The sequence below is a fragment of the Maylandia zebra genome, linkage group LG6, assembly GCF_041146795.1.
Source record: "Maylandia zebra isolate NMK-2024a linkage group LG6, Mzebra_GT3a, whole genome shotgun sequence".
Classification (NCBI taxonomy): domain Eukaryota; kingdom Metazoa; phylum Chordata; class Actinopteri; order Cichliformes; family Cichlidae; genus Maylandia; species Maylandia zebra.
The window spans coordinates 28,676,139-28,701,520 of NC_135172.1; the positions used below are offsets into that span (position 1 = coordinate 28,676,139).

Consider the following 25,382-nt stretch of genomic DNA (forward strand, 5'->3'; position numbering starts at 1 on the left):
TTTAGCAGAGCAGTCGAAAACAACTCGAATTTTCTCTGGCTTCCTGGGATGATACACGCCATGGTGCGGAATGTACCATGTGTTACTACCTGATGTGCCATCTGCTTCCTCTGCATCACCATCTTTAAAGACACTATTCATGAACTTGATGTAGTCTTCCTTGTACTTTGGGTTCTTATCCATTTTTCCTTTTAAACGTTTCAAGAAAAACATTGCAAGCTGCTTGTTATTTGGAAGCTGTGGGCGTTCTCTAAAAGGCAGAGGCATTTCTAAATGGCCTTCCTCATTGTAGTGAATGCTCTCATTCAGCATCTCTAGAAACTGAATGTCCTCTTGAGATACACTCCCTTCTTTATGGTTTGTGTCCAGAAAGTCATTTTCAAGTGCTTTAATCACAGAAGCAGGTGTGACAGATGGCAGCACCTTTACTGTGACACGATGACAGATCCCTGCTGCTTCCATCGAACTTTTCCATGGCTTAATGGCTCCCACGATACTCCACCCTAAGTCTGTTTTTATTGCATAGGGATCATAATCATTTCCTGGTATGACTTCCCTTGGCTTTAGCGCTCTTGCACAGTCGTAACCGATGAGAAGAGCTATAGGACAGTCCAAGAGATCTGGCATTTCATTTGCAATGCTAAGTAGATGGGGCCACTTTTTTGCTGTCTCTCGAGTTGGAATAGTGTGTTTCTCCAATGGAATGTACTCTTGAGTGTAAGTTGGTGGCAAGTCAATGAACTTTTCTGAGTTGTACCCTCTTACCCTCAGTCCATCCACTCTTTGACTAGGTACAATCGAACACCAGTCAGTCATTGTTGTCAGCTTTAGCTTCACTGGTTCCCTGCTTGCCTGTATCTTTTCACAAATATCTTGGTCAATAAATGTGTTGCTGCTTTGGGTGTCTAGCAGAGTATAAACCAATGTCTCTTGATTCTTCGCTGATGAAGAAAGCCACACTGGAACAATCATTGAAGTGCAATCATTGTTGCCCACTCTCACACTGCACGATACGGTGGCTGCATTCTCCTCTTCTGATGGTGGTTCAGGTTCATCTCCCAGTGGAGGATCTTCATGGAGAGGAGAAGGGTGGCTTCGTCTGCAGACATTACATGTTGCTCTCTGTCGACAGTTTTTGGAAATGTGGCCGACTCGCAGACAAGCAAAGCGCATATTGTTGTCCCTAATAAACTGTTTCTTTTCTTCAAGCGGCATTGCTGTAAACTTTGCACATTTATAGATAAAATGATTTTGCTTGCAGCAGATACATTCAAGTTGCCGTTTGTTCTGAGTTGAGGAAGGGTTGGGTTTTGATTTTCTGTTGCTCTTAACTGTAGTTGTGTTCTTCACATCTTTAGAGCCATTTGCTGATGTCACCAGGACACTGGCCTTCAGACGTTTTTGTTCTTTCTCAGGTTTTTCAAATGTGTTTTTTAAGGCAAACAGAGAAGAAACTGGATTACATGCTATACGCGCCTCTTCAGCCACAAAGTCTGCAAATTCTGCAAACCCTGGATATGCCTTTTCTTCATCCAGTAATTTTGTGACATAACGATTCCAGCAGGTTGTGGCCCAGTCAGGAAGTTTCAGCAATATTCTTTGATTTTCTTCACAATCATCTAAAACCTTGAGGCCTTGGATGTGAGGCATAGCATTCTTAAAAGAAATGAGGAAATCACTAAACTCTCTCAATTTAAGTGACTCCTCTGGACCAATCTTTGGCCAACTGCTTAGTTTTCCCCTAAAGTCTCTTTGAACTACAAATGGGTGTCCATAGCGTTTGTTCAGAGCACCCCAAGCTTGTTTGTAAGCTTCCTCGTCACTTCGATAAAATGTCCCTTCTAAAACACAGAGAGCTTCTCCACCAATGTACTTCTTCAAGTAGAACAGCTTATGGGCTGAATCTGTGCAGCTAGTCTCGATAAGCGCCTTAAAGCAAGTGCTCCACTCAACAAATTTAAGTGGGTCTCCTGTAAATGTAAACGGCTCTGGCACTGGGAGTCTAGACATTACTAAGGACTCTTTTAATGCCTGCACCAGAGACGGCTCACTTTCTTTTGGCACCACTTGAGTATCATAGTGAGGGGCGTGAACACTTTGTGAGGTCAGGATGAATTTACCTTCAGAGTGAGGAGGTGCAGTGCTCTGAGGAACTTGGGTGCATGGGGGACTGCTAAGTGGTTTAGGAAGCTGACTGAAAGACAAAGTACTCCTTACTTCACAATTTCTTATTTCAGCATTCATGTTTGATTCCTCTTCAGCATATACATTGTATTCTGCCGGAATGACCTCAAGATCTCTTTGATTTTCCAACATTTTCAGTTGCTCTTGTTGAGCTAATATCTCCTTTCTCCGGGCAGATATTTCCATTTCTCTGTTTATTTCAGCTTGCTTCGATGCCAGTCGTGCTGCTGCCTCTGCTTTCCTTGCAGATACATGACTTCCTTGCTGACTATGGCTGTGCTGGCTATTTCTTCCAGCTCTAGACACAGTTGAGCCATAAATTGATTCTGCACCTTCTCTTTGGAGTAACTGAAGTAGTGATTCTTTTACAGCTCCTGCATCAAACTCTTTGTCAGCATCTGCGTAACGTAGGGCTGCTCAATTAATCGAATTTTAATCACGATTACGATCTGGGTTTTCAACGATCATTAAAAATGACTGAGCCGATTATTAGCCCCTCCCTCATGCTTTACTCTCGCGCTGCTCCGTGTGGCAAATCGAGTGCACCGCTCTGCATTTCGAACACGCGTCACAACAATTAAGAGGACCCGAGGGAAGCTCGGAAAGCTAAGCAGAAGTTATTTGGAGAGAAGAGTGACTGCCGTTGGTTGAAAAGAGGTAAAAAAAAACAACTTCAGTGGTGTGGAAACATTATGGGTTCGCAGAGTCAGACGTGGATCAAGTAGACATAGTGTGTAAACTTTGCTAAACACTAAACATAGATGTTTAAATTTTTCATTTATTTCTTATATTGCAAACATTTGCACTGTTATCAGTATTTGCACACTATTTTATATTATTTTTTAAAGTCATTATTCAACACATTGTTATTGTTAACCCTTTAAAGCCGGTCAGAGCAGCAAGCTCCATTTTGTGTAACTATTTTTAAATCCCGCTAAGCCGCTAAGCTAGCGCAATAAATTTTTTTCCATATGAAACCAGAGGAGTTGTACTTACATCTTATGCCATCAGCTTGTCCTCGGTCACGGTTTCCTTCCACATAAAGCTTTGCAAAAATTGCATAAAAAGCGCTTGCAGGAACAAAAACATAATAATCCAGAAACACGCTTTGCCGATCCGATCAGCTGTTCGTAACACTACCCACATTGAAAAAGACGTCAACGCGAACTATCGCATGTCCGCCATTTCCTGCCCGAAACCGGAAGTGACGTCATTTTGGCGGAAAATGTAGTTTTTTACTTGTAGGCCTTAAAAGCCTATACTGGTGTTTTTATAAGTCATGTTTGACTTTTCTGAATAGTTTCTGGGATGCTTAGAACTCGAATTGCACTGCTGGAAATAGTTTATTTTGATGCAACTGCTGTTTTCTTTGCAAATTTGCATCATAGGATTGTTTTTCCTGCAGTATATAAAAATTGCTGTATCTCTAAAATAAAACTATGAAGACACTCAAAATAAATTTCCTGTTGTTGTAAACTATTTTTTGCAACTTTTTTGTATTTAAAGATTTGAGGGATAAGCCTCTTAAATTTCTCCAAGTAGAAATATATGTAAAAAACAAACAAAAACGATTTTCAATTTTTTTCTAGTTTATTGCACTTTTTTGCAATTAATGTAGTTACTATGGCCTTAATACATACATATTATTAAAATATGGGCCATAACAGTTGTATTGATGTATAGCAACTTGAAATGCTCCCACAAATGGCACTACAGCATGTAAAATAAATAATATAAGCTCTGGCCGACTTGGTTCTATGGTAGGTCTTAAAGGGTTAAATAAATATCATCAAATAATCGTGATCTCAATTTCAGTGAAAATAATCGTGATTATCATTTTTGCCATAATCGAGCAGCCCTAGCGTAACGCCTTTTCAGAAGTATCATCATCTCAGCAGAAACTGAAGTACAGCTATCCATCTTTCTTCTCATATCTTGAGATGGTGTAGTCAGTGCACGTAAAGCCACATAATCTTGCTGTAGGTCTAACTCACATTAGAACATTCTTCTTTAAGTTTGGACCTAGTGAGCTGAATTTCTGCCTTAAAGTTTAAATATGTTGACATAAACTTTCTTTCTTTGCTTGTTATCTCTGTCTGTTTAAAATCACGCATTTTTTCTGTTAGTTGCCTTTGACGGTCTGTCCGCCTCACCTCTGCGTCAGGTTTAGATGATGGCTGAGGCAGCCCTATTTTGTGTATTTCAAGGTCTCAATGAATTTCTCCTATGCGTGCTTCAACTTCTTCTCTTTCTGCATCTTCAAGTTCAGTTTCTAATTTCTTTTCTAACTGTGCCTTTTCATCTTCTAAGGCTAGAAGTATTTGCTCAAGGATATGAGTTTCTTGTGTACTCTGCTCCATTACAATGTTTTGAACCAACAACTTAGAACAATAAAAGGAAACTTACCCAGAGTACACTACCTTAAATATCAAACAGCACAGTAATAAACTTTCAATAAATGAACAAATGTACAATATCTACACCATACAATTTTCTTTTTGGCTTTTTCTTAGATCTCTTTATGCCGTTCAAACGTTTCGCTGATGTAAGAACTCACAGTCTACTCTTCCATGTGGGCTGCCGTCTTGGAAGAACGGCGTGCAGGGCTCTGGCTGCTCGCTCCATAACAGGCCACGTTTTTCACTGTAACTGCTCCTGAAGGTTTTTCATGTTCGAAGTAGAATAAAGGGCCATGCTCCAACTGATGTTCAGCCAGTATTTTAATCTTCTTTTCACCAGCAAACACCGTGAAAAACTATGGTGAAATGATCAATGAAAAACACGGATATTACATCAGCAGAACAAAAATTACAACTCAAATAAAACATACACACAAAGTAAATGCACCAACATACCGTGTGCGCCTTTCTACTGAACATTCATGAGCAATTGTAGTCCATATCTTCTATATTTCCACCCTTTACACAGGCCAGCATTCTCTTTCTGGCTCGAGCCTTCAGTCTCTGGTGACACGTGCGCTTAATTGAGCATCACCCCAAAGCATGCGCACTACAAAGCGCCACACTCAGGCCCACCAGTAGGTGGCGACAACACAACATGAATCCAGATTAAACACCAAATTTTGAACATTGCAATCACATAATAATTACATTTCAATGCGACGGCTACAGGAAGAGTTTGGTTTGTGGTTACAGAGAGCAAACGTCTTCTAAAGAGTTCACAGGTTAGAGCACATTTAATGACTTTGAGCCCAAAAAGATCAGCAGGGAAGGAGTTCAGCTTTTGTGTTCGACACCTTTGACAGAAATAACTCTAAAAAGATAGTTTCCTGAGGGAGAAGCTATCTTATTAGAGGTGTGAGAACATTACATTTGACAAAATCATGTTCTCTGAAATGATAAGCAGCAGGGTTTTTTGTTTTTATAGCCACCTTGTCATTGAGAATACTAACCAGTAGTCACGATGTCATCTGTCAAATGTCCTAATCTGATACGTCCCAGCACACAGACTGGAAATATAAGCACTGGCGATTTGTTGTTTTCTGTACAATCCAGGTTTAATTTTGTGAACAATTTCCTGTTTTTATTGCAAACAGTGGCAAAAACAAAAGAGTTGACACTAAAAGACTTGAAAGGCATTTAATTTTTATGCCATTTCTTCATTTTATGGTGTTAAGCTCCACTGATGGAGCTCTTTTAATATCTCAAAATAACTCATTGTGACAAAAAGATAATTATCAAACAGCAAAAGAAAGGAAATTGACAATTAAAAAATAAAGCACTGTATCCTGTCTCTCCAGCTTCATCACGCTGATCTGCAAACACCCAGACATCTGACAAGCAGGACCATCTCCTTCCCCCAAATGCTGCATTTATTCAAAGCTACTTTGCTTTCGCCAGTCCTCTTCCACTCCCACTATTGTTCCCCTTCATCACTTCAGACCCTGTGATGGCAACAGCACCATACAGATTTTCATGCATCAAGAGCTCTCCCTTGATAAACGCTGGCATGACTGGATAATGTGGTCTGTATCCCTGGTTTGCCCCAATCCCCATCTTTCTGTCACATGGAATTGCATAATGCATGAAGGTTTTTTCCCAAGCTTTAACAGACAGCAGAAAACAAACTTGGAATAGAGCCTCTTGTTTCTTCTTTCCTTCTTTTTTGGCTGCCCTAACACTTCTTTTTCATTTTCTTTTCTTTCATTTCGCCATTTCTCTGCCTCGATGTTGTAGTTTGTATTTGCTGCGTTTTGAACTCGTTCTGTCTCTGCGTCTCTCCTCTCAAAGAGCGCCCTCGCTGTGCCTTCTCACACAGTTTGAGAGGCTTATATTTAGCAGCATTAGAACGGAGCTCTCAAGGGCAAAGGTATTTAGCATTATGCCTCTGACCCACATAAAAAAGGTGGAGAAATAAACCTCTGCATTCAAAACTTCATTCATTTGCCGCACCCTTGTGTGTGAGTGTGAGTGTGCGTGTGTGTGTGTCCACGTGCTGTGAAAGCTCACACCAAGCCTGCAATTACCACTGGGTGGATTGCAGTGTGATATCAACATGTGCACATAAGGTCTCCATTCACTCAAATACACTCAAATACACACACACACATGCACGTAATTAGCAAATGGTTCAAATAGCACTTCACCTTGCTCTTTCAGCTTTGAGTGATGATTAAAATGAGTGCTGAAATGTCACCTGTAATGCATTTGCTACATGTATTGCACACGCGGGATGCTACATGCTCTGCACTGAATACTGTGTCTGTAAAAACAGAATTATCTGCAGTTGTGGAAAGTCATAGAGATCGCCTGAGGCTACTCTGACTAGTACTTAGATCCGAGCACTACTGCGTGCGCACACACACACACGCCGTTTTCTATCTTCACACACAAAAATGATTTTCAGTGGCCGCGGAGGAGATGTGTGCCGTCATCCTCCCACACACTTACCTTCACTGATGCACTGAAACCTACAGCATTTTTGCCAAGTACCACACAAGTGCCTTTATTTCACTCACCCTCTCACTTCCTCTCTGTGTGTCCCTTTAGCATTGTGCAGCATTCACGTACTGCACACACTCACACACAATCTGGTGTGTGTGCTATTCAGTTCTTACAGGTTGTTTGAGATTAACAAGATTTGCACTGCTTTTCAGCACAGTCAGCTTCAGAACAGACTTTTGGGTCAGAGAGATGGAGTGGACTCTGTTTTAACCAGTGCAAATCAAATTTTCACCAAGGCTAATGTGTGCTACTAGCTATTGCTTACCATTTTTTCTAACAAAAATATGTGAAGGACTTGATGGAAAAACAAATGGAAAATAAATAATTATATTATGAAAAAAAAAACCCTCATGGAGCTTTTGATTGTAGTCCAGTGCCTTAGTCATTCAATCACCCTTGCTTGGGTGCGATTGCAGAAAACCATAATGGAAGCCAAAATTTATTCCAGGGTGAAAAAACAAGCTTAAATAAACAGATAAAAAGAAAAAGCAAGGCTTAATTTTAAAAAAAGTAAATGGATCCTGAAACTGAAATGCACCCAAAAAAACAAATTCATGGTCCCACACCAGTGCAGAGGTCTGACAGATGTGTTGAATAGACCTGCTTAATCTTAAAACAGCCGAAAACTTGAAATATTTTATTTGTCTTAATTCCTCGCAGCATAGTCTGAACAAAGCGCTGGAGACATTCCTCAGAGACTTTGGTTCATAATGACACAATAGCATCACACAGTTGCAGAGCTGAGGCCAGTGAACTCGCTGTCGTGTTCAAGAAATCAGTTTGAGATGATGTGAGCTTTGTGACATGCTGTGTAATCCTGCTGGTTAACATGGCAGTTACTGTTGCCTTTCTATCAGCTCAAATTAATCTGGCCATTCACCTCTCATAGCAAGATGGCATTTTCACTCATAGAACTTTTTTATAGACCATTCCCCATAAACCTCAAGAAATATTTGTGTGGGAAAATCCCAGTAGATCATCAATTTCTGAAATATTCAGACCAACCAGTCTGGCACCAATAACCATCACCCGCTTGTAGTCGCCCTTTTCCCCCCAGTTCTGATGCTCTATTTGAACTTCAGCAGGTCGTCTCGACCATGTCCACACGTCTAAATGCATTGAGTTTCTACTATATGATTGGCTGATTAGGTAACAGTCAGTTGAAGAGGTGTACCTAATAAATGAAATTTGAATTCCTGAGTCATGCCTCTGACACTGTCTGACCTCACATATCTGTGTAGATGAAGACAAATGTATTCCGCTGAGCAGGTCCTCACTTCACTTCAGCTGAGTTGTTTAGTTAAAGTGCATTATATTAAGCATGTAGCACTTAGAAATGTGATGTGCACATCATTTCAGAACTTTATATCACTTTGAATGGTGATGTCCTCGTCTGAACAGAATTTGGCTTTATATGTGATACAAAATACAATACAATATATATAAAACATCACTTTTTAATTTGTAAAAGACATGTAAGGTATGACTTTACTAATCGTATAGAAAATATCTTTTAATGCTCATTAACTTATTTAGCATAGCTCTGCAACCTCGCCTGAAATCCATTATTACATAATTGCCATCCTTACATATCAATGCATATGCTTTCCTGAAAACAAAGACATACCAAAGAGCTTTGCACTTTGCCATCACATTCTTGAGAGAGCCTTTTCACGCACGTTGATGCATCTCATGATGTTTTCTTTCTCTCTTTTCTTTCTCTTTCTTATCTCCTCATTATGCAGATAATTGAAGAAGTTATGCAACACAAGTGGCATAATTTTTGGATTAGAAAGTAGGATGAAAACTCTGAATCTAAGAAGACTAATGCATTTCTTTGTTACATTACAGACATATTTAATCTCATTACAGTAGTGCACTATTTTGTTTTGCTGCTTAAATGCTGTGTCAGCCAGAGGAGCACCTGCCCTGAGTGTCAGTGCAACACATGCCTATCTTACAGAGAACTAAACTAAACACATTCCTGCATGTGACAGATTCATTGAAAGGTTGTGCAAAGTTATGCAAAGACATTTCTAGGGGCACTCAAATTTCACTGTTTATCAAAGGGAGTATCTCTCGTCTCACAAAAACTGCAGTAAAATGTCTTCAGTGGCTCTGGAAGGGGGGTTGTGTAGTCAGAAAATTTAAATCTGTGGATTTCACTTGGGTTATTCTAATAAATAAATGGACTCTAATGGAACAAAAAAAACTTCCTATATTCATTATAGAAAGTGTAGGTGTCAGCATTTCTGGAGATTCAGTCACACTAAGGGCTAGATGTCAGAACATCTCAGTCCTCATTTAATGGAGAGACTAAACGTAAATCTCCAGAGTTCTGTTATAAATATTTTAACTTGGGCAAGACAATGCAGCAAGTGTACGTGAAAAGAGAGAGCAGCAAAAAAGAAGAGGGGTTAAAGGGAAAAAAGAAAAATCTGCACAATTTCTGGTGAATTTGAAAATAATCTTGAGCTATCAAAGATAGAATCCGCACACACGAGATATGGATACTTTGTTAAAACAAGTGTTTGCACGGTCACTTGAAAGAGCTAGAGTTGTGTTTGTAGCTAAAAGTCTGAGTGAAATTTGAGGGAAAAGTTTGCAAAATGTCTGCCTTTTTCATTGTTACTAAAGAAAGACTTGTGGGATGGAGCGTTATCTTCCAGAAAAAGAGAACACAGATGCTCTGACTTTTAAAAAAGCCGCTTCCCTTCTCCAGGCAAAATCACACCACTCTGCTCCCACTCTGTACCCCGACGCTTGGAGCCTGCAAGCATTAGAGCACACGCTAGGCTCCACCTGTGCATCTGTGATATGCATGTCAACTTTGGATGATTCCTAAACTGGTGGTAAAGTCTCACACAACCTAAATATCAGTTACACACAATAATGTGCAAGTGATACATAAGTAAAACAGGCCAACTAATGATATATGTAAGTTTATAAAGTATGTGTGGAGGATTTTTTTTTTATGTGTGCACTGCCCTAATATGTGTTTCCGAGGCAGACATGTCCTACTGCCTAAAAGAAAGCACTTTAACACTGATTGGTCTGATCTGCTGTATTATGACTGACAGTATTCAATTCTACTCAGCTACTGAAGATGCTTCTATATGCATATTGAAGTAACAGGTGAAAATAATGAAACTGTGCCTTGCAGACCTAAATAAGTCAGACCACTCAGAGGTGATGTTTTATTCTGTTTTAATGCAATGTGGAAATAAGGACAGACTTTCTGCACACTGTAGCTATCTCTGACTGCTCTGTGGAGGACAAATATAGTGCCCGTTGCCATGGTTATTACAGAGAACGCAACCACACAAACAGAGCTGCGAGTCCACGAGGATGCACACCTACGCATCGCTACCCTGTTTTAATCCATAAACACCACGTGTAGATGAGGAGGTACTGTCCATGTGCATGTGCGTGTTTATTTCACATGCTGTGGGTCAATGTTGTGTGCATGACTGTCACGTATATTCATGTAAGATATGTGTGCATGTGTGCAGGATGATCACATGTGGAAGTATCTTTTTTTTAAATTTAAGTTGAAAACAGACTCACCGTCACAGTGGGTATGGCGGTGACGAGAGAGTAGACGAGGACAGGTGGAGCCTTGCTGTTTTCTTCTGGTCCTGGGTACGGCTTGGAGTAAGCTTTGTCAAAGCAGAAGAAGCCCTGGATGTGCACGGGGAACGTGTCTGTGTACTCAAAGTAGTACGCCAACAGAACGGTCCCTGCCATGATGACCAGCTGAAAATAAAACATATTGGTTCCAGCTTTAGGATTAGATCCACAGGAGAGTGTAGGAGTTGGGAAAGAGAAGACAGCCGTAAAGAAGAGAAGTGGAAAATACTGTTGCGGGTTTTTTTTTTTTTTTTAAAGAAAAGGGGGAAAAAAGAAGAGATTTTTCCTCCACAGAGCAAAATGATGGATGCTTCCGTAATGTGTAAAATGAATCAAGTGTGCATGGAGAGATAGCGAGGGAGGAGGATGACAGGGAGGGAGGAAAGGAGGGAGAGTGAGGGAGGGAGGTAAAGATAGAGACGGAGGGAGGCAAATAAGGAGAAAGACAGATAGAGAGAAGAATGAGAGCAATGAGGGAGACAGAGTGTGAGAGAGAGAGATCCCTTCAGCTGTGTCAGTATGCTGAGTGGGAGGGTAAAGAAACAAATGGAGAGCGATCAAAGAAAAAAAAAGCTGTATGGAGGAACAGAAGAAGAGCTGAAGAAGGGCAGGAGAGAGAGTGGAGGGTGAGACACAGAGAGGTGAAAAAGAGCAGAATAGTGAGGAAGGAGCAGGCAACAGGGAAAGGAAGAACCCGGGCAAGAGCAGAGAGTATGAGAACAAGCAGAATCAGGGTACATGAGTCTGCATAACTTTGTGCTACTCTGACATTTATAAAATATCAGATTTATGCAAAGCAGGAGCTGTGAAGCATAAAATATGACCTTCATTGCTGTTAAAACATAAATAATAAATAAGCATTTCAAAGCAGATTGTATGTATGTGAGGGAGAGGACAGGAAGAGGCGATGATAAACATAGAACACATCAAAAAATGTGAGATATTCTCCCAAGATGAGACAGATGCACAAGTTCTAATTATTCATTTATACTCCAGTAAACAGCACACAGACGCTCTTTGCAGGAAAAAAAAAGTGACTGCAGTGCGAGCTCCTGTAAATTTGCAACTGAAAACTGGAGGTTTGTGCAATATTAGCTTGCCCTCGCAGATCGGCCCGAAACAAAAAAAACTGCAAATGAAAAAGGAAAATGTGAGTTTAAATATAGAGAGCTGCTGATTAGTTTCCTCTTAAGCTGCAGCCTAAATGCTTGCTAGATGGACTTGCATTGTATGCGAAGGACAAATTTATCAGCAGCAAAACATGAGGAGCCTCTGCTGGCAGGCTGAGCTGGTTTGCAGCTTCAGGGACAGTGAGACAAGGAGCAAATTGTAGCGGTTTTTGTGGCTGTCACTAACAATTTCTTATTTTACTTGAAGAAAGTTTTACTATTTAGCATTTGCACATTAACAAAATATAAATGAACAAATTAATCATGTGATGAGATCCTTGGTTTTCAACCACAACAACAGAGTACTACATCATAAGTCAAAGCAGATCTTAAGAAAGGACCCCAGCTGAGAGTTAATAATTATTACAGCTTATTAATGATTTCCTAGGTTTGTTTGTTTTTGATTATGTGCTGGACTTCAGAGTTTTCCGGTTGGTTACATTTCAGTTATGCTGCCTCATCTATGTCTTGTTAAGTCTCTATGTGTGCTTGGTGTTTAGTTACTTCCTGTTTTTTTTGTCTGTTTGGTTTTGTGGGACGTTATCACTTTTTCTTCCCCTTGTGTTTTTTTTTTTCTATTCAATTAACCCATGTCTTGTTTCCCCCCGCTGTGTCCTCTATCCCTGTTACCTTGTCTGTATTTGTTTTGGGGTAGGAGTAGTTTTAATGTTTTATTCTGTGTTTTTTAGTGGTTTAGTTTATACCATGTTTTTTGTATATATTTTGCATGCATGCTTTTATTCTGAAGTTTTTCTTTTACTTCCTACCCACACCTTAATCAAAAAAAAATTATCTGCAGCTGCTAGTGCTGCATAAAAGATGGGAGGTGAGGGCAGTCAGACAGAGGTGGCACAGAGCATATGCAGAGGTGGCACAAGCATGAAGATGGCAGAGCTTCACAAGAGCAACAGGATGGATTGGCCAGATGGATGCCAATGAGATTGGCCCTGGAATTGTCTGTGGAACTGGTGCTGGATGTAGTGGAGGAGTTGGAACCAGTAAGAAGGCCTTTCCCAGTGTGATACGACTGGTGAAGAGTGACTTCTGTGATGTTTGGTGCTAGAGCATGTGTTTCAAGACTTCTGCATGTCGTCTGTATAAAAGGGACATCTAGCTCGCCGTTAGTTTTTCCATTTTTTGAAATGCTGTACTCTTGTGTTATTGTAAATAAATGACGTTAACCGCTACGCTTGAGTTTTGTACTCCTTGGCTAACACTGCCCTCATATTTTTAGCTGCTCTCCACCTGATGGAAAAGGACCTCCCCTCATTACATATTTAAGCTTTCAGTTTTCCCATGTACTTGTTGTGTCGAACTGGTGAGTTTCACTGTGTTTCTTCATTACATCTCTGTTTGGATTACTGGACTTTTCTCTTTTCTCGCAGCATAAAACATGTTACAAAGCTCAGTTTTCTAGCTTACCATGAGATCTACTACCAGAGGTTTTAAATGCACGTAAGTGATCAAAGTTGGTGTGCTTAAAAGAAAAATGGCACGCCTTCTTTCATTCATCTATCAGGTGGTGTTAATGAACAAAATGGGGTCTGGGTACATTCTTATGCAATACCTCATGTTGCCGTAAAAGTAAACTGCTGAACTGCTGTCATATTAGTGATATCAATAGTGTAGGTTTAAAAGAAAATCAGGCAGGAAGCCCAAATCTCAAATATATTTATTGATTATGGAGATAGTCCATAATAAATGGGGTTTTATGGAGCTCCAGTAAATGTAGTCTTCCCTGAAGTTGAAATGCAGCCAAATTTGGTGCAATGGGATTACTAAGTGAACAGGCTCTCTGCCATTTCAAGAAAAGCAGTTTTATTAAAACTTATACTTCATGTAGTTCATATATATTTCATCTTCACGATCCTTGCAACTCAGAGAAAAGGAGAAACTCACATTAAGTGTGACTTTCACACAAGTGTAACATGTAGACAGGATGCTGTGGTGGACAGATGGGTTGACAAAATACTGGATTTTACACAAAGTCCTTTATTTTTACTTTCTGATTCACTTATTTAGTTTTACTTCACATAAACATAAACCCTAAAAGCTACTACTCACTGCATTTCAGTGAAGCATCATGAAATCCTCAACAAAGTTGGAAGTGCAACGTGCTTCACTGTGTATATAACCCCATGCATCGTGCCATAGACACTGATGGGCACCTTGCACATGTCTTTGAGAAGTTAGTCACTTGTAAATGTGCTGGCTGTAGCAACATCTTGGAGACCAGTTAATGAGTGCTGTGGATTCCCGCAGTCTCAGCTGACTGTTGAGCAAACTCGCTGTTGTGTAAAGACTTCAGGGAGTCACCTGGCAAGGCAAACATGCCATCTACAAAACTCTTGCTTTAACTTCCTGCATATAATGTAACTTCAACTACACACAGAGCAAAAGATGCTTAACATGTTGAGTGCTTTTAACCGAAAGCTTCTAAAATGCTATTTCAGTTTATGCGACAATGTCAAGCAGACTTGCATTTATTCATTTGAAATGAAGAGATGTGCTGAAGGAGCTTCATCTTCTTTTACAGCACCAAAAGAGAAAGGTTTCACAGTGGCAGATGGCTGGAAAAGTGACATAACACTGAGAAACGTCCTCCAACACGTTTATGCTCTTCAGAAAACAGAGAGCCCACACGGATTAATGCTATGGGAAGGGGAGGCTTGTTATGTCTTAGATACTATTCTGCTTTATTACACAGAAAGGAGCACTGAAGATGGGATGGAGAGGGTGACCTAATTTAAACATTCATTACACACCCAGCTCTGCTGTCTGATCTGCAAGTCTACACGTTTCTCTTCAGTGTTTTTGTAAACAGTTATTGAATTTCAATGAATGGATTCCCTTCATGAGCAACAAGATCAAATAATTGATCTGTTCCTGTTGGCAATATGCAGACGTAATCTACATAACTCTGTTTATGGGAGACGTTTCACTGAGGGTCCCAAATGAAGAGAGCATCATCACGTAGGCCATTCGAGCGAAATCTTTAAAAAACACACACAGCCTGTAGTTTATATATAGACCAATAATATCAAGCAACTTATTCCTCCATGGTTTTTTCGTTTCCCTTTACATGAGCTTTGTGTGTGTGTTTGTGTTTCAGTATGTGGGTGTGTTTCCGTGAGTGTCTGTGGGCATGTGGGTGCATTCCCATGTCTGAGCAGGAACTCTGACACAGATACGCTGTGTTGAACATTTCTTTCCATCATCCATTTCTCTCTTCTGCCCGAGCAACAGAAGGCTTGAGGCAGGGAGGTGTAGATAGTGGGAGAAAGAGAGCGAGGGAGGTCTGCGAACAACCATCAAAGTTTAAAAAACGTTTGAAAACAACCGCAGAAAACCTCCCTGGGAGATTACGCGTCATTTTGGTATCTACTTTTGCTCTACGCAACCGTCAGTGTTTGTGTACTATATCGTTAGCTTCATAGCATAATTGCCTAAGTCATTTGACTAAGTCAATGACTTAGGCACTTATGCTATGAAGCTAACGATATGTCCCATCAGACTTGGGGGGTAATTTTCACGAGAAAGTCAAAGTAGATCATTGCAAGCCTTACGGGATTTCAACACTTCAACGGCTCTGGACCTACCTATCCCCTTACTTTCCTGGCTTTGTGTGTGTGTGTGCGTGTGTGTGTGTGTGTGTGTGTGTGTGTGTGTGTGTGTGTGTGTATGAAGGGGGTATATCAAGGTGTTCACAAGCCAGTCTCTCCAGTGTCCTTGGTCCTGAATATGACTGAAGCCTGAAGCATCTCACCTAGGGGGCATGATGTAAGGGGGGTTTGAAGCCCAAGTAATCCCAGCAGCTATACTGTCTAAGGCAACTTGCCCCTGGTAAGATTTCCCAAAACAAAATGTATTCTGATTGAGAGGCCAGACTAAGTGCAATTCAAAATGATACCTAATACCCACCCAGGGTATTAGGGAGGAGCTCACTCACGACCACCAGGTGTCCAAACCTTAGTCCATGGGGCCCTTTAAGGACTAAGCCAGAGCAACCTGCATAGGCCCATCCTCCTCTGGGCCATTCAGCAGCAAGAGCAGCCAAAGAGGTCGTGTGCTTTGTGGACTGGGTTGGGGTCAAAAGCTCTTGGTCTCTGCTAAACCACTCCCCAGTTTCTAAAACTGGCTAAAAGTTCTGCATTTGGACAGATTGAAATTCTTGAGTAATTAAAGTTCGTTAACTTGGTAAAAACAGGAAATATACATAGTATTCCTACTGATTACAAATTCAGAGGTGATATATAACATTTAATCCATCTTTATTACACACAAACAAGAAACCAAATCCCTGCATATTCCGCAGGCACTGCCAGTTTGCCGTAATATCTGTAAAGGTCAAAGCAACTTCAAGTTGATGGTTTCTAATAAGCATCGAGGAACATCCTGCACAAGTCACCTTGGAATATTAATTTGCATAAAATTATTTCTAAAGCATCATGAACAGCACTGATGAATTAAAGTTGGTAGTAAGGGTGGTAATGAAGGGCTATGGCAAGCCAAATGTCATTCTGTCACAAGTCATCTTCACACATGCCTTTTAACCAGGATACTGCCGTTGTAAATTCATTAACATCTTTGCTACAATAGTAACCAGTAGAAGTGCTTAAATTTTGATTTTTTACACAGTAAGTCTTCCTTGCAGCCACTGAAAATAAATGTCTTCTTTATTGCCCCAATACGTCGCGACTCTGGCACCCTTTGAATCCAGTCGGTCCACCTGTTTGTCCCACTTAAAGGAGTGCTCACCAGATGGTCCACACCTTCCCCTTTCAATTCTGTCCTCATTTTTGTTCAGGGTGTACACACATAAGACCTCCGCCTAATTCTCACATACAAAATAAAACAAAATGTTTTATTTCCTTTTTTTACAATTTTTAAAGTAGCATACTTAAATTTTTTGTTAAAATGTATCTTGCACTAGATTTATATCTGCTACTTGTAAATGTTCAATGTTTCTCTTAGTAATTTATCAGCTCTTTGTTAAATTCTTTAGAGGCTATTTGGGAAACTCGCCTGGAAATAGAAATAAAGCATGGTGAAATTGTAATGAAACACAGACAGAACCAGGCTTAAGAGCTGCATTCACACAAAAGTCCTCCTAATCAAACAATAAAATATGTAATTTTTGCACGCCTTCAAGAACAACAACTATCATGTGGAGGATAAGACAAAAATTCAAATTAATTCACTTTCATTTTAAGAAATGTGACGGTAGAGTGCAGAATGGGTGAGCGACAACAACTCACTGCTGTAAACATGAAATGTCTCCAAAAAACTGCAAATACATGACAACACAAAGCCAGTAATGATAGACCTCAAAGTCCAAAGAGATGCTCAAATGTGTGCCAGCCCCAACCAAGCAGCCAGAGCCTGAATTTTCAACAGGTCACCGAAGCGGAGATGAACAGGCTCGCGGAATTGAAAATAGTACAGTAAATGTTGCCCTTCTCTTTAATATGAGCACTGTTGACACAGCATTTTGAAGTGCTCTTTGTGTTTGCTTTTATCAGGTCTGCTGGTGGCTCAGTAGAACAACACTAAAAGGATGACCTTGTGTATCCTCGTCTTATTTTCAGAGTATTTGTGCACAAGCATTTGTGCGGATATTTAGCAATACGTAAGGTTTAATGTTAATATTATGAATTGCTAAGCAAACCAACATCACTCAGGTGGTAAATAAGAGTGATGCATAAGTAGAATGATTTACTTTCTGAAGGGGATAAAGTAAAGTAATGTGTAAGCACAAAAACCCACAGACTCAAAAACAGTTTCTTCCCCAAAGCCATAACTGACCTGAACTCACACATGCACCGATAACACAGCCCCCCCCCCCCCAAATTTTTTATTCCCACTTCCTCTATGGACCACCACTGTGCAATACCAATTCTATGTGCAATAACTCAACTGTATATACACAACACTATTTATTACATATTACTTTTTTTTTTTAAACGGCTTGCATATTTGTACATTATATGTATATATATATCTCTTTTTCTCTATGTTAATACTGTCCATATGTATATAGCGCTGCAGAACTGTACCCCCCCCCCAGCATGTTTACACTGAGTAGGAGATGCTCTGTATCTCATCGTACAACTGTATAGTGACAATAAAGGCATTTTATTCTATTCTATTCTATTCTATTCTATTCTATTCTAATGATAGTGTGCCAAGAGTAGAGTGACAAGTTGCTGGTTTACTGTGTATTATATATATTCTATAAGAAATGAATCCACATAATCATAGTGTCAAGAGGGCAGAGAAAGTCTGTGGCTATCACATATGTTATCACAAAAAAGGGTCTAAATAAATTTGCTTGTTATCTTCTCTGAATGTGAAAATTAGCAGTTGGTTTTATGCCACAAAGCGTGTTCCTTTCACTGCTCTGTCAGTCTGTTTCAAGAGATGTGAAATTAATCTTTCAAAGACTATAAAGGATAAAACACTAAAGCCTCGAAACATTGAATGCCAGTTCAACGACAGGAAATAAGACAATGGCTTCTGTTCACATATTTTAAAAAAAAATTCAAATATGACGAAACTAAATATTTCATGCATTTTTTAAGTCTTGGTGGACACTGAGGTTTGAAAGGCTTACTGTCATGCAAACACAACTATATGCTTGTAAATCTTTGAAATAAGAACGTACAGCCGTACTGTACTGTACAGTAAATATCATAGCACAGCCAGGAATTGGCATCCCTGTTTATGAATCACATAGATTTGTTATTTCTAGCCTGCTGCTTCAGAATCTGGAACAATGTTGCCAGCAGAAATGATGATGAAAAAAAGGGATTGCACTGTTATGCAATAAAACCCAATTTGATTTAGATACTAAAATCTGTCAGGATAAATTTAGCCATGGGATTAAATCAGATTTGTAAATTGCAAAAGATTCAAGAGCTTGACCTCTTTCCATCTGACCCAGTAAACTGAAATCACTTATCAGACCATGTAATTAAGACTTAATGCTTACACCTCTGCACTTCAAAGGGAGAAAAAGCAAGAAATCAAAGAGACTAATATGGGACTCGTGACAGAAAATGAGGAAAATCTCCTTCCCCTAAAAGCCCTTTAACTGGAAAGGGGGAAATGAAATGTGACAATAATGGTGCATTATGGGTAGGGAAACTAGAGGTGAAAATAGAGTGGGCATCACTAATGTCTCCTGGGGCCAAACTGTGAGTTCGCATATAACTGCTGCATGTCTACCGTCGGCCTGTGTGGAGCAGCCAGATGGCAGAAAAGTCAACTGCTAAAGTCAAACATGTTTACAGGAGGTGAGAATGTGTGGATGGAGGCTGGTGACGAGATGACAGCGTCCTGCTGCAAGAAGACAAATGTCACAGGGCTCAGGATGAACTGGAGGCATGCTGCTGCTTTTTGCTAACAGCAGGTCTGCAGTGTTTTTAAATGAATATACACTCTATACTATAACTGAGTCATAATGAGCACGGGTGAGGCTGGGTAAGCCTACATTTAAGAGATAATTTTCTATATTTAAGTATGGTTTTGCACATTTGAAACTTCATTTATATAAATTAGTTATGTTGTTTTTAATTTTTTTGAGTCATGCGTATTAGTTGCACCTGATGTAAATGTTCTGCAATAAAATCTACTTTGGAAAAGTCTAATTCCTTTGCTTCCAAGGAGCCAGACTTTATTGTAATTGTTTTAATGTGCTCTTAGTTCTCCAGGCTTTCTAACTGAATGCTTTTTCCCCACTAATTTTCAGTCCAGGCTGTAGTTTTTATGTCATTTATCACTGACCCATGAATCATTCAAGCATGAAAAAGCCCCCTAACTGGAAGGATGAAGTAGTATTGGATCTCCAAATAACAGAAAACTTAGCAGCCTGTTGCAAAAACACAGCATTTGTTCCCAATTATTTAAACGAATCTACAAAAAATGCCAAACATAACACAGTTTGACAGGCATATAATAGTATTTTTGCACTAACAAGGTGATTCCCAAATAGCTATTAGCTGCAAACTTGGCAAATCTCAGCACATTGTGCAGTGTGTCCTTGGCAGGCCTAAAAAGCTATCTGCAGCAGATAAACAGCATCTGGAAGTCATGTCCTTAAGAAATAGGAAAAGAAATCCAGCAAAGACCTGACACAGGACCTGAAATATTTATCTCTACTGTTGACTGAAGCCTCATCAGAAATGGTTTTAGTGGAAGGGTGGGCATCCCTTGTTAAGGAAGGGAAGCAGGGAGAAAATGCTGAGGTATGGCAAATTACTCAAGAAAAAAAATCAGCAGTCACAGATCTTTTAAAGCTGAAAATTGTCGTCATCAACATATCCATATATACAGAAGACGGCAGAAGTGAGTGTCTATCTGTAAAACACAGTGGAGGCTCTGTCATAGTTTCTGGCTGCTTCTCAGGCAGTGGTGTTAGAGACGTTAAAAACTGATGAATTATGAATGCAGAAAAGTACAAGCAGATCTTGATCCATCATGCAATATCACCTGAAAAGCATCTGACTGTCAACAGCTTCATTTGTTAGCATGACAATGATCCAAAACACACAATGAAACACTATCAATCATGGATTGGCCTTCCCAGAGCCCAGACCTCAACATTACTGAAGCAGTGTGATCTTGACAGAGAACAGAACAGCAGCCAACATCCAAAGAAGAGCTTTGAATCACCTCCAAGAAACGTGGAGAATTATTCCTGAAGACTATTTAAAGAAATAAGAAGAAAGCTTTCCCAATAGAGTTAAGGCTGTGTTGGAGAAAAAAGACATCAAATATTTAATTTCAAGCTTGTTAAAACGATAAAAAATCTGTTTTTGTCTTATATAAAGTATGCATCTAAGCACCTGTTTCACTAACTTGCTACATACATTTTCTATTTTCCTAGCTTCATATAAATAAATGAGGGGTAGTGCAAGAGTTTTACATCACAATGTATGCTTTTAAAGGGAAAGTTTAACCCATAATCAAATTTACTTACATTTGTCCTCTGACTGCCTCCCTCAGCTGACTGGTAATATTGGCTTCTTTTAACTGGCGGATGCAGACAGATAACTGTTTCTAAATGAAACATATCACGGTACAATTATCATTTAGTTCTATTATATTAAAGAGAAAGCAAACATTTTTGCAGCAGATACCTGCAAAACCAGACAACCCACACCAAAGCAGTCTGTGTGAATGAACATCACAACAGGGCAGAAGAAAAATATGTAAATTTAGTTAATAAGGAAATTATTATCTTGATTCTTTGTTGTGCTGTTCCTTTAATCTTTCATTGAATTGTTAAATACATTAGGTCCTCAATAATACCTCCTTTAACCTCGACCACAGTTATATACATAATATAACTGAATGAGCATATTTTAATAATGTCACCAAAAACAAATGATTATGATCTCTGGCACACATTAGCCTGTGAAGGTGTTTCTCATAAAGTGGCTGCAAAATGTTTAACCTTCTTCTTATTATATGTTACTAAACAGCTAAATGTTCTGTTTTTTTTAATGTGCCAACATTAATCAGCCACAATTAAAAACACATCCACACAAAAACACATCCACACAAATTAACCTCTAAACCAAAAGCTGGCATCTTCAGCTGAAACGCTTTTTATATTTGCATGGCTTCAGTTGACTTCAGAGTTACAACACACATCACAGAGCCTCACTGAAAACATTTCACCTAAATTAGAGTGAGACGAGGCAGCAACACCTCTCCTGTTTTCCTGATGAGCCACATGATTACTCGCTCACGTGATCGGAGCCACTAAATATTTTACAGCGGCTGAGATCTCGATCTGTGCGTCTCTATGAGATTCAGCAGATTTCCAGATAAAAAAAAAGCAAAGGTGTTGGGCGCATGCAGCCTCTGGGACAGAAACAGCTCAAGTAGAGCACCAATACGATGCATCGCAGGGACACTGCCCCTTAAAAACATATTTGTTAAATAGATGAGTGTGATTATATGAGATAACAAAGTAAAAAAAAAAAAAAACTCACTAAAGGAAATCATAATCAGCATGGATAACAAGCAAATAAATGGCCTTGACTGCCGCCTGGTGTCACTGGGTTGTATTACAACACACTGAGCAAGAGGACTACAAGATGGATTAGATGGAAAACCTTGGTCAAGCCAGAGGGATAGAGCCTTTAAGAGAGCACTGGGAGAAGCAGCAGAGGGTTAGGGTTAGTGGAAGTGGAAGAAGATAAACAGACAGATAAAAGAGATAATGAGACATTAGTACATCACAGAGTGCGGCCGGGCAAAGCCGCTGGGAAATAAAACTAGGAGTGGAAGCGGGGAGGAGGGGAAAACAGAGGAGAGGAGGTGCAAGAGAGTAAATGAGGATATATGAGAGAGTGAAAGAAAGGTAAAATACAAAAAGGGAACAAGGGAAATGAAGAGGATCAAAGCAGGCGTTCAGTTTTTTGTGGCGAGGTGGGGGGGGGGGGGGGGGGGGGGGGCACCCACATGTCCTCCACTCTTTTCCCTGTCTCTCTCTCTCTCTCTCTCTCTCTCTTTTCTCCCAGTGCTTTTGTTTCTCTTATGGGTTTATTTATCTTAAAATCGCCCCCCCCCCTTCCCCGTCATCTGTCAAAAACATCTTTCCTCAATAATTTTCAAACCCACGCTTTCTGTGTCTCCCCTTCTCGCTGCATTTCCTTTTATGTCTCTCAATCATCCTCACTGTCAAAACATCTTTGTCTCTCTGTGTCCACAGTCTCTCACTGGCTCCCTCACCCCTGTCTCTCTCTTTCTCTCCCCATAGCAAACAAATGCATTTAGAGCTTCCTCGTGCCAGTGGACTACATATCCATGAATAGTGCGTTTAAATGTTCACTGCTACACACCAAAGAACAATCACATAATTCTATGAAATCCTCAGTCCTCAAGCACACATGCCCCCGCATCTTACAAACAGGGAGGAATAAAAGGAAGAGGCTCACTCGCACAAACACGCTGCCAGAATAAAAGCCTACAGTGCAGTTAAAGGTTTTTATGCCAACGCTATCTTGCTTATGAATATACACATGTATTTGCTTTTTTTTTTTTTTTAAATAAACAGTTATTTGACATGCATCCCCCTTTTCTATTGTTACTTCAGCCTTTAAAAAAACAGCACTTTTGCAGAATAATTTAAATCTAACTTGATTTTAACGTGTTCTGGAAAAAGTGTGTACAATTTAGAATTTAAGCCGAATCTATTTAGAGCTACATGGATAACCAGCACTGAGAGCCAACCTCTATATCTGACTCCTGTAATTACATGTAACATGAATAGAAGGAAGAGTTTGTAAAGACTATATCTTAGATACAGATTTTATTGAAAGTCTCATTCCAGCATCTTGTTGTTCTATTTCTAAAACAGTTAGCTCTGATGCCGCTGGCCAGATATTCAGCTACTCTACTGATTACCTGCAGATGACAGGGACCTACGGTATATTGTGATATCCATACAGTACAGGATCTCTATCACCCCCCCCCCCCCCCCCCCCCCCCCCACATCCCTTTCTTCCTCCCTCCCTAAAGGGATAAAAGGTGGGAAGCAGCGCAGCTAACAAGTGTTTCAAACATCCACCCAGAATATTGAGAAATCCCAGAGCAGCAGACAGGCGGGCAGGTGCTATTCATGGAGTCAGAGAGATAATGAGGAGAGAACTAGGGAGAGAATGATGTGCCAATGAACTGTTACAGTGTCTTCATGGGAGTATGTGTGTGTCTTGAGGAGGGAGGGGACATAAAAAAAAAATTAATCTGTGCAGGCACTTTTTCATCACCCAAAAATTACCAGGAAACTATGACGCTCTAGTGTAAAGGTAATGTGCTCAGAGATGTTATGAAACTGAATTAATTTTTTTCTTATCTTTCCTTTGTGGCATGAGGAAATGTTGATTGTGAATAAATGGATCATAACAAAGTTAAAAAGAAGTTAATGGCAATCATTAGCACTATTACAAAACAACTTACGGGGATGTACAGTACTTTAGCAATAACGTTTAATCTACCGGAGCGTTTTAATTTAAGTAAAGCTGGACTGAAAGCACATATGAAAAGGAACACTAATGGAAAAGGTAATGGGGACCCTCTATGCTCTTTTTAATTTCTGTCATATATAAACTGACAGCAATAGATGAGATGGCCATCTCAAGCACACAGCTCTGACTCGTAAACCAACCAATCAGAAGAAAACTGGGTTATTCTACAGTCATAAGGAAAACTGTGGTTGGACCAAAAGAATTGTGACTTGTGATCTGGCGATATTGTTACCTTTGAAATGCGGTCTTCAAAGCAGCTTTGGTGATGACAGCGATAACACAGAGACAGTCTGATGTCAGTTTACAATTAAATGGGTCAAGGTGGCAATTACTTGCAATCTGTTTTTAAAATACAGTGAATAACTATGAGAAATGGTTGAAAATTGCAAATTTGTTGCTGTCTGTTCCAAATCTGTTTCCGTCTACATACACAAAGAGATTCAGACAGAACCTCATATAGCTGAAAACTTCAGAAATTCCTCCACAAATAGTTTAACTGCAAAATGACATAGGCGAACGACATGGTTTGACATAGGAGCAAAACCAGTGGGCAACAAATTGAGTCAGGTCCCCTTTTACGCAGATGCCTGTCACAGATGATTTGCACTCAGTGGTGCAGACTGGATTAGGTCAGTTGCAAAGGCTGGGCAATCTGTCTGCATTTATAAATTAGAAGGCAATTATTTGCCAACCTTTGCCAATCTAAGAGGGACTGATCAACCAATCGTTGATGGAGACCTTAAAAGACGAGAAGCTAAAGTGGCTTGTTTCAGGCAAGACTTCAGTACAGGTTAAACAGGGATTGTTTTGAACTGGGAATCATGCAAAGCTGCTGCAATAGAGCCTAGTCATGTTTATTACTTTGTATCTGAGAAAATATTGTGTTTCTTCTTCCTAGCACAAATGAACCAAAAAGAAATATTTAGAAAAAAGCAAACGATATATCAAGCACGTTGCCTGAAGGTAGAAGATGTACTGAGATGATATCATACCCAGCAGGGACTGTGGATGAAGTGAGCGCATGTAAGGAGAAGGCTTTGGTGGAGGCAAGTGTTGGTCTGATGTATTAGCAACACTGTTTATTATTAAAGCAAACTAGGCTAGGCTAGAGAACTTGTTTTTAAAACCTGAAACGATAAAAAGATGCTAGATTTGTGTCTGTCCTGAATAACATAACATATTAAGAAGCAAACTGATGCCGGGGCTGAATCCAACAAGATGGACAAAACAAAACAGAAGTTTGCTCTGTCTTTGTCAGGATCAGTACTGCCCCCAGAAATTATGGTGATATTTATGCTCTGTGTTTCTAAAAGGGATGAAACCATGTATTTGGAATGTGTTCAGTGTCTCTATTTTTCTGAATACTGAAAATATCAGAAGGAGCAAGTCTTTTTGAG

General features: G+C 39.8%; 1 protein-coding gene across 5 annotated transcripts in view; it reads right to left on the minus strand.

Moving 5' to 3' along the window:
* LOC101464840 (phospholipid phosphatase-related protein type 5) overlaps positions 1-25,382 on the minus strand; it is a 67,370-nt gene that overhangs the window by 29,495 nt on the left and 12,493 nt on the right. For 4 of the 5 annotated variants that reach the window (XM_004567829.5, XM_004567828.5, XM_004567831.5 and 1 more), the window contains one exon: positions 10,716-10,904. In XM_004567829.5, coding sequence (XP_004567886.1) covers positions 10,716-10,904 — 189 coding nt within the window. Of the gene's footprint in view, positions 1-10,715; positions 11,298-25,382 lie in introns of those variants that run through there. The other variant, XM_012923742.4, reaches the window with a different exon arrangement.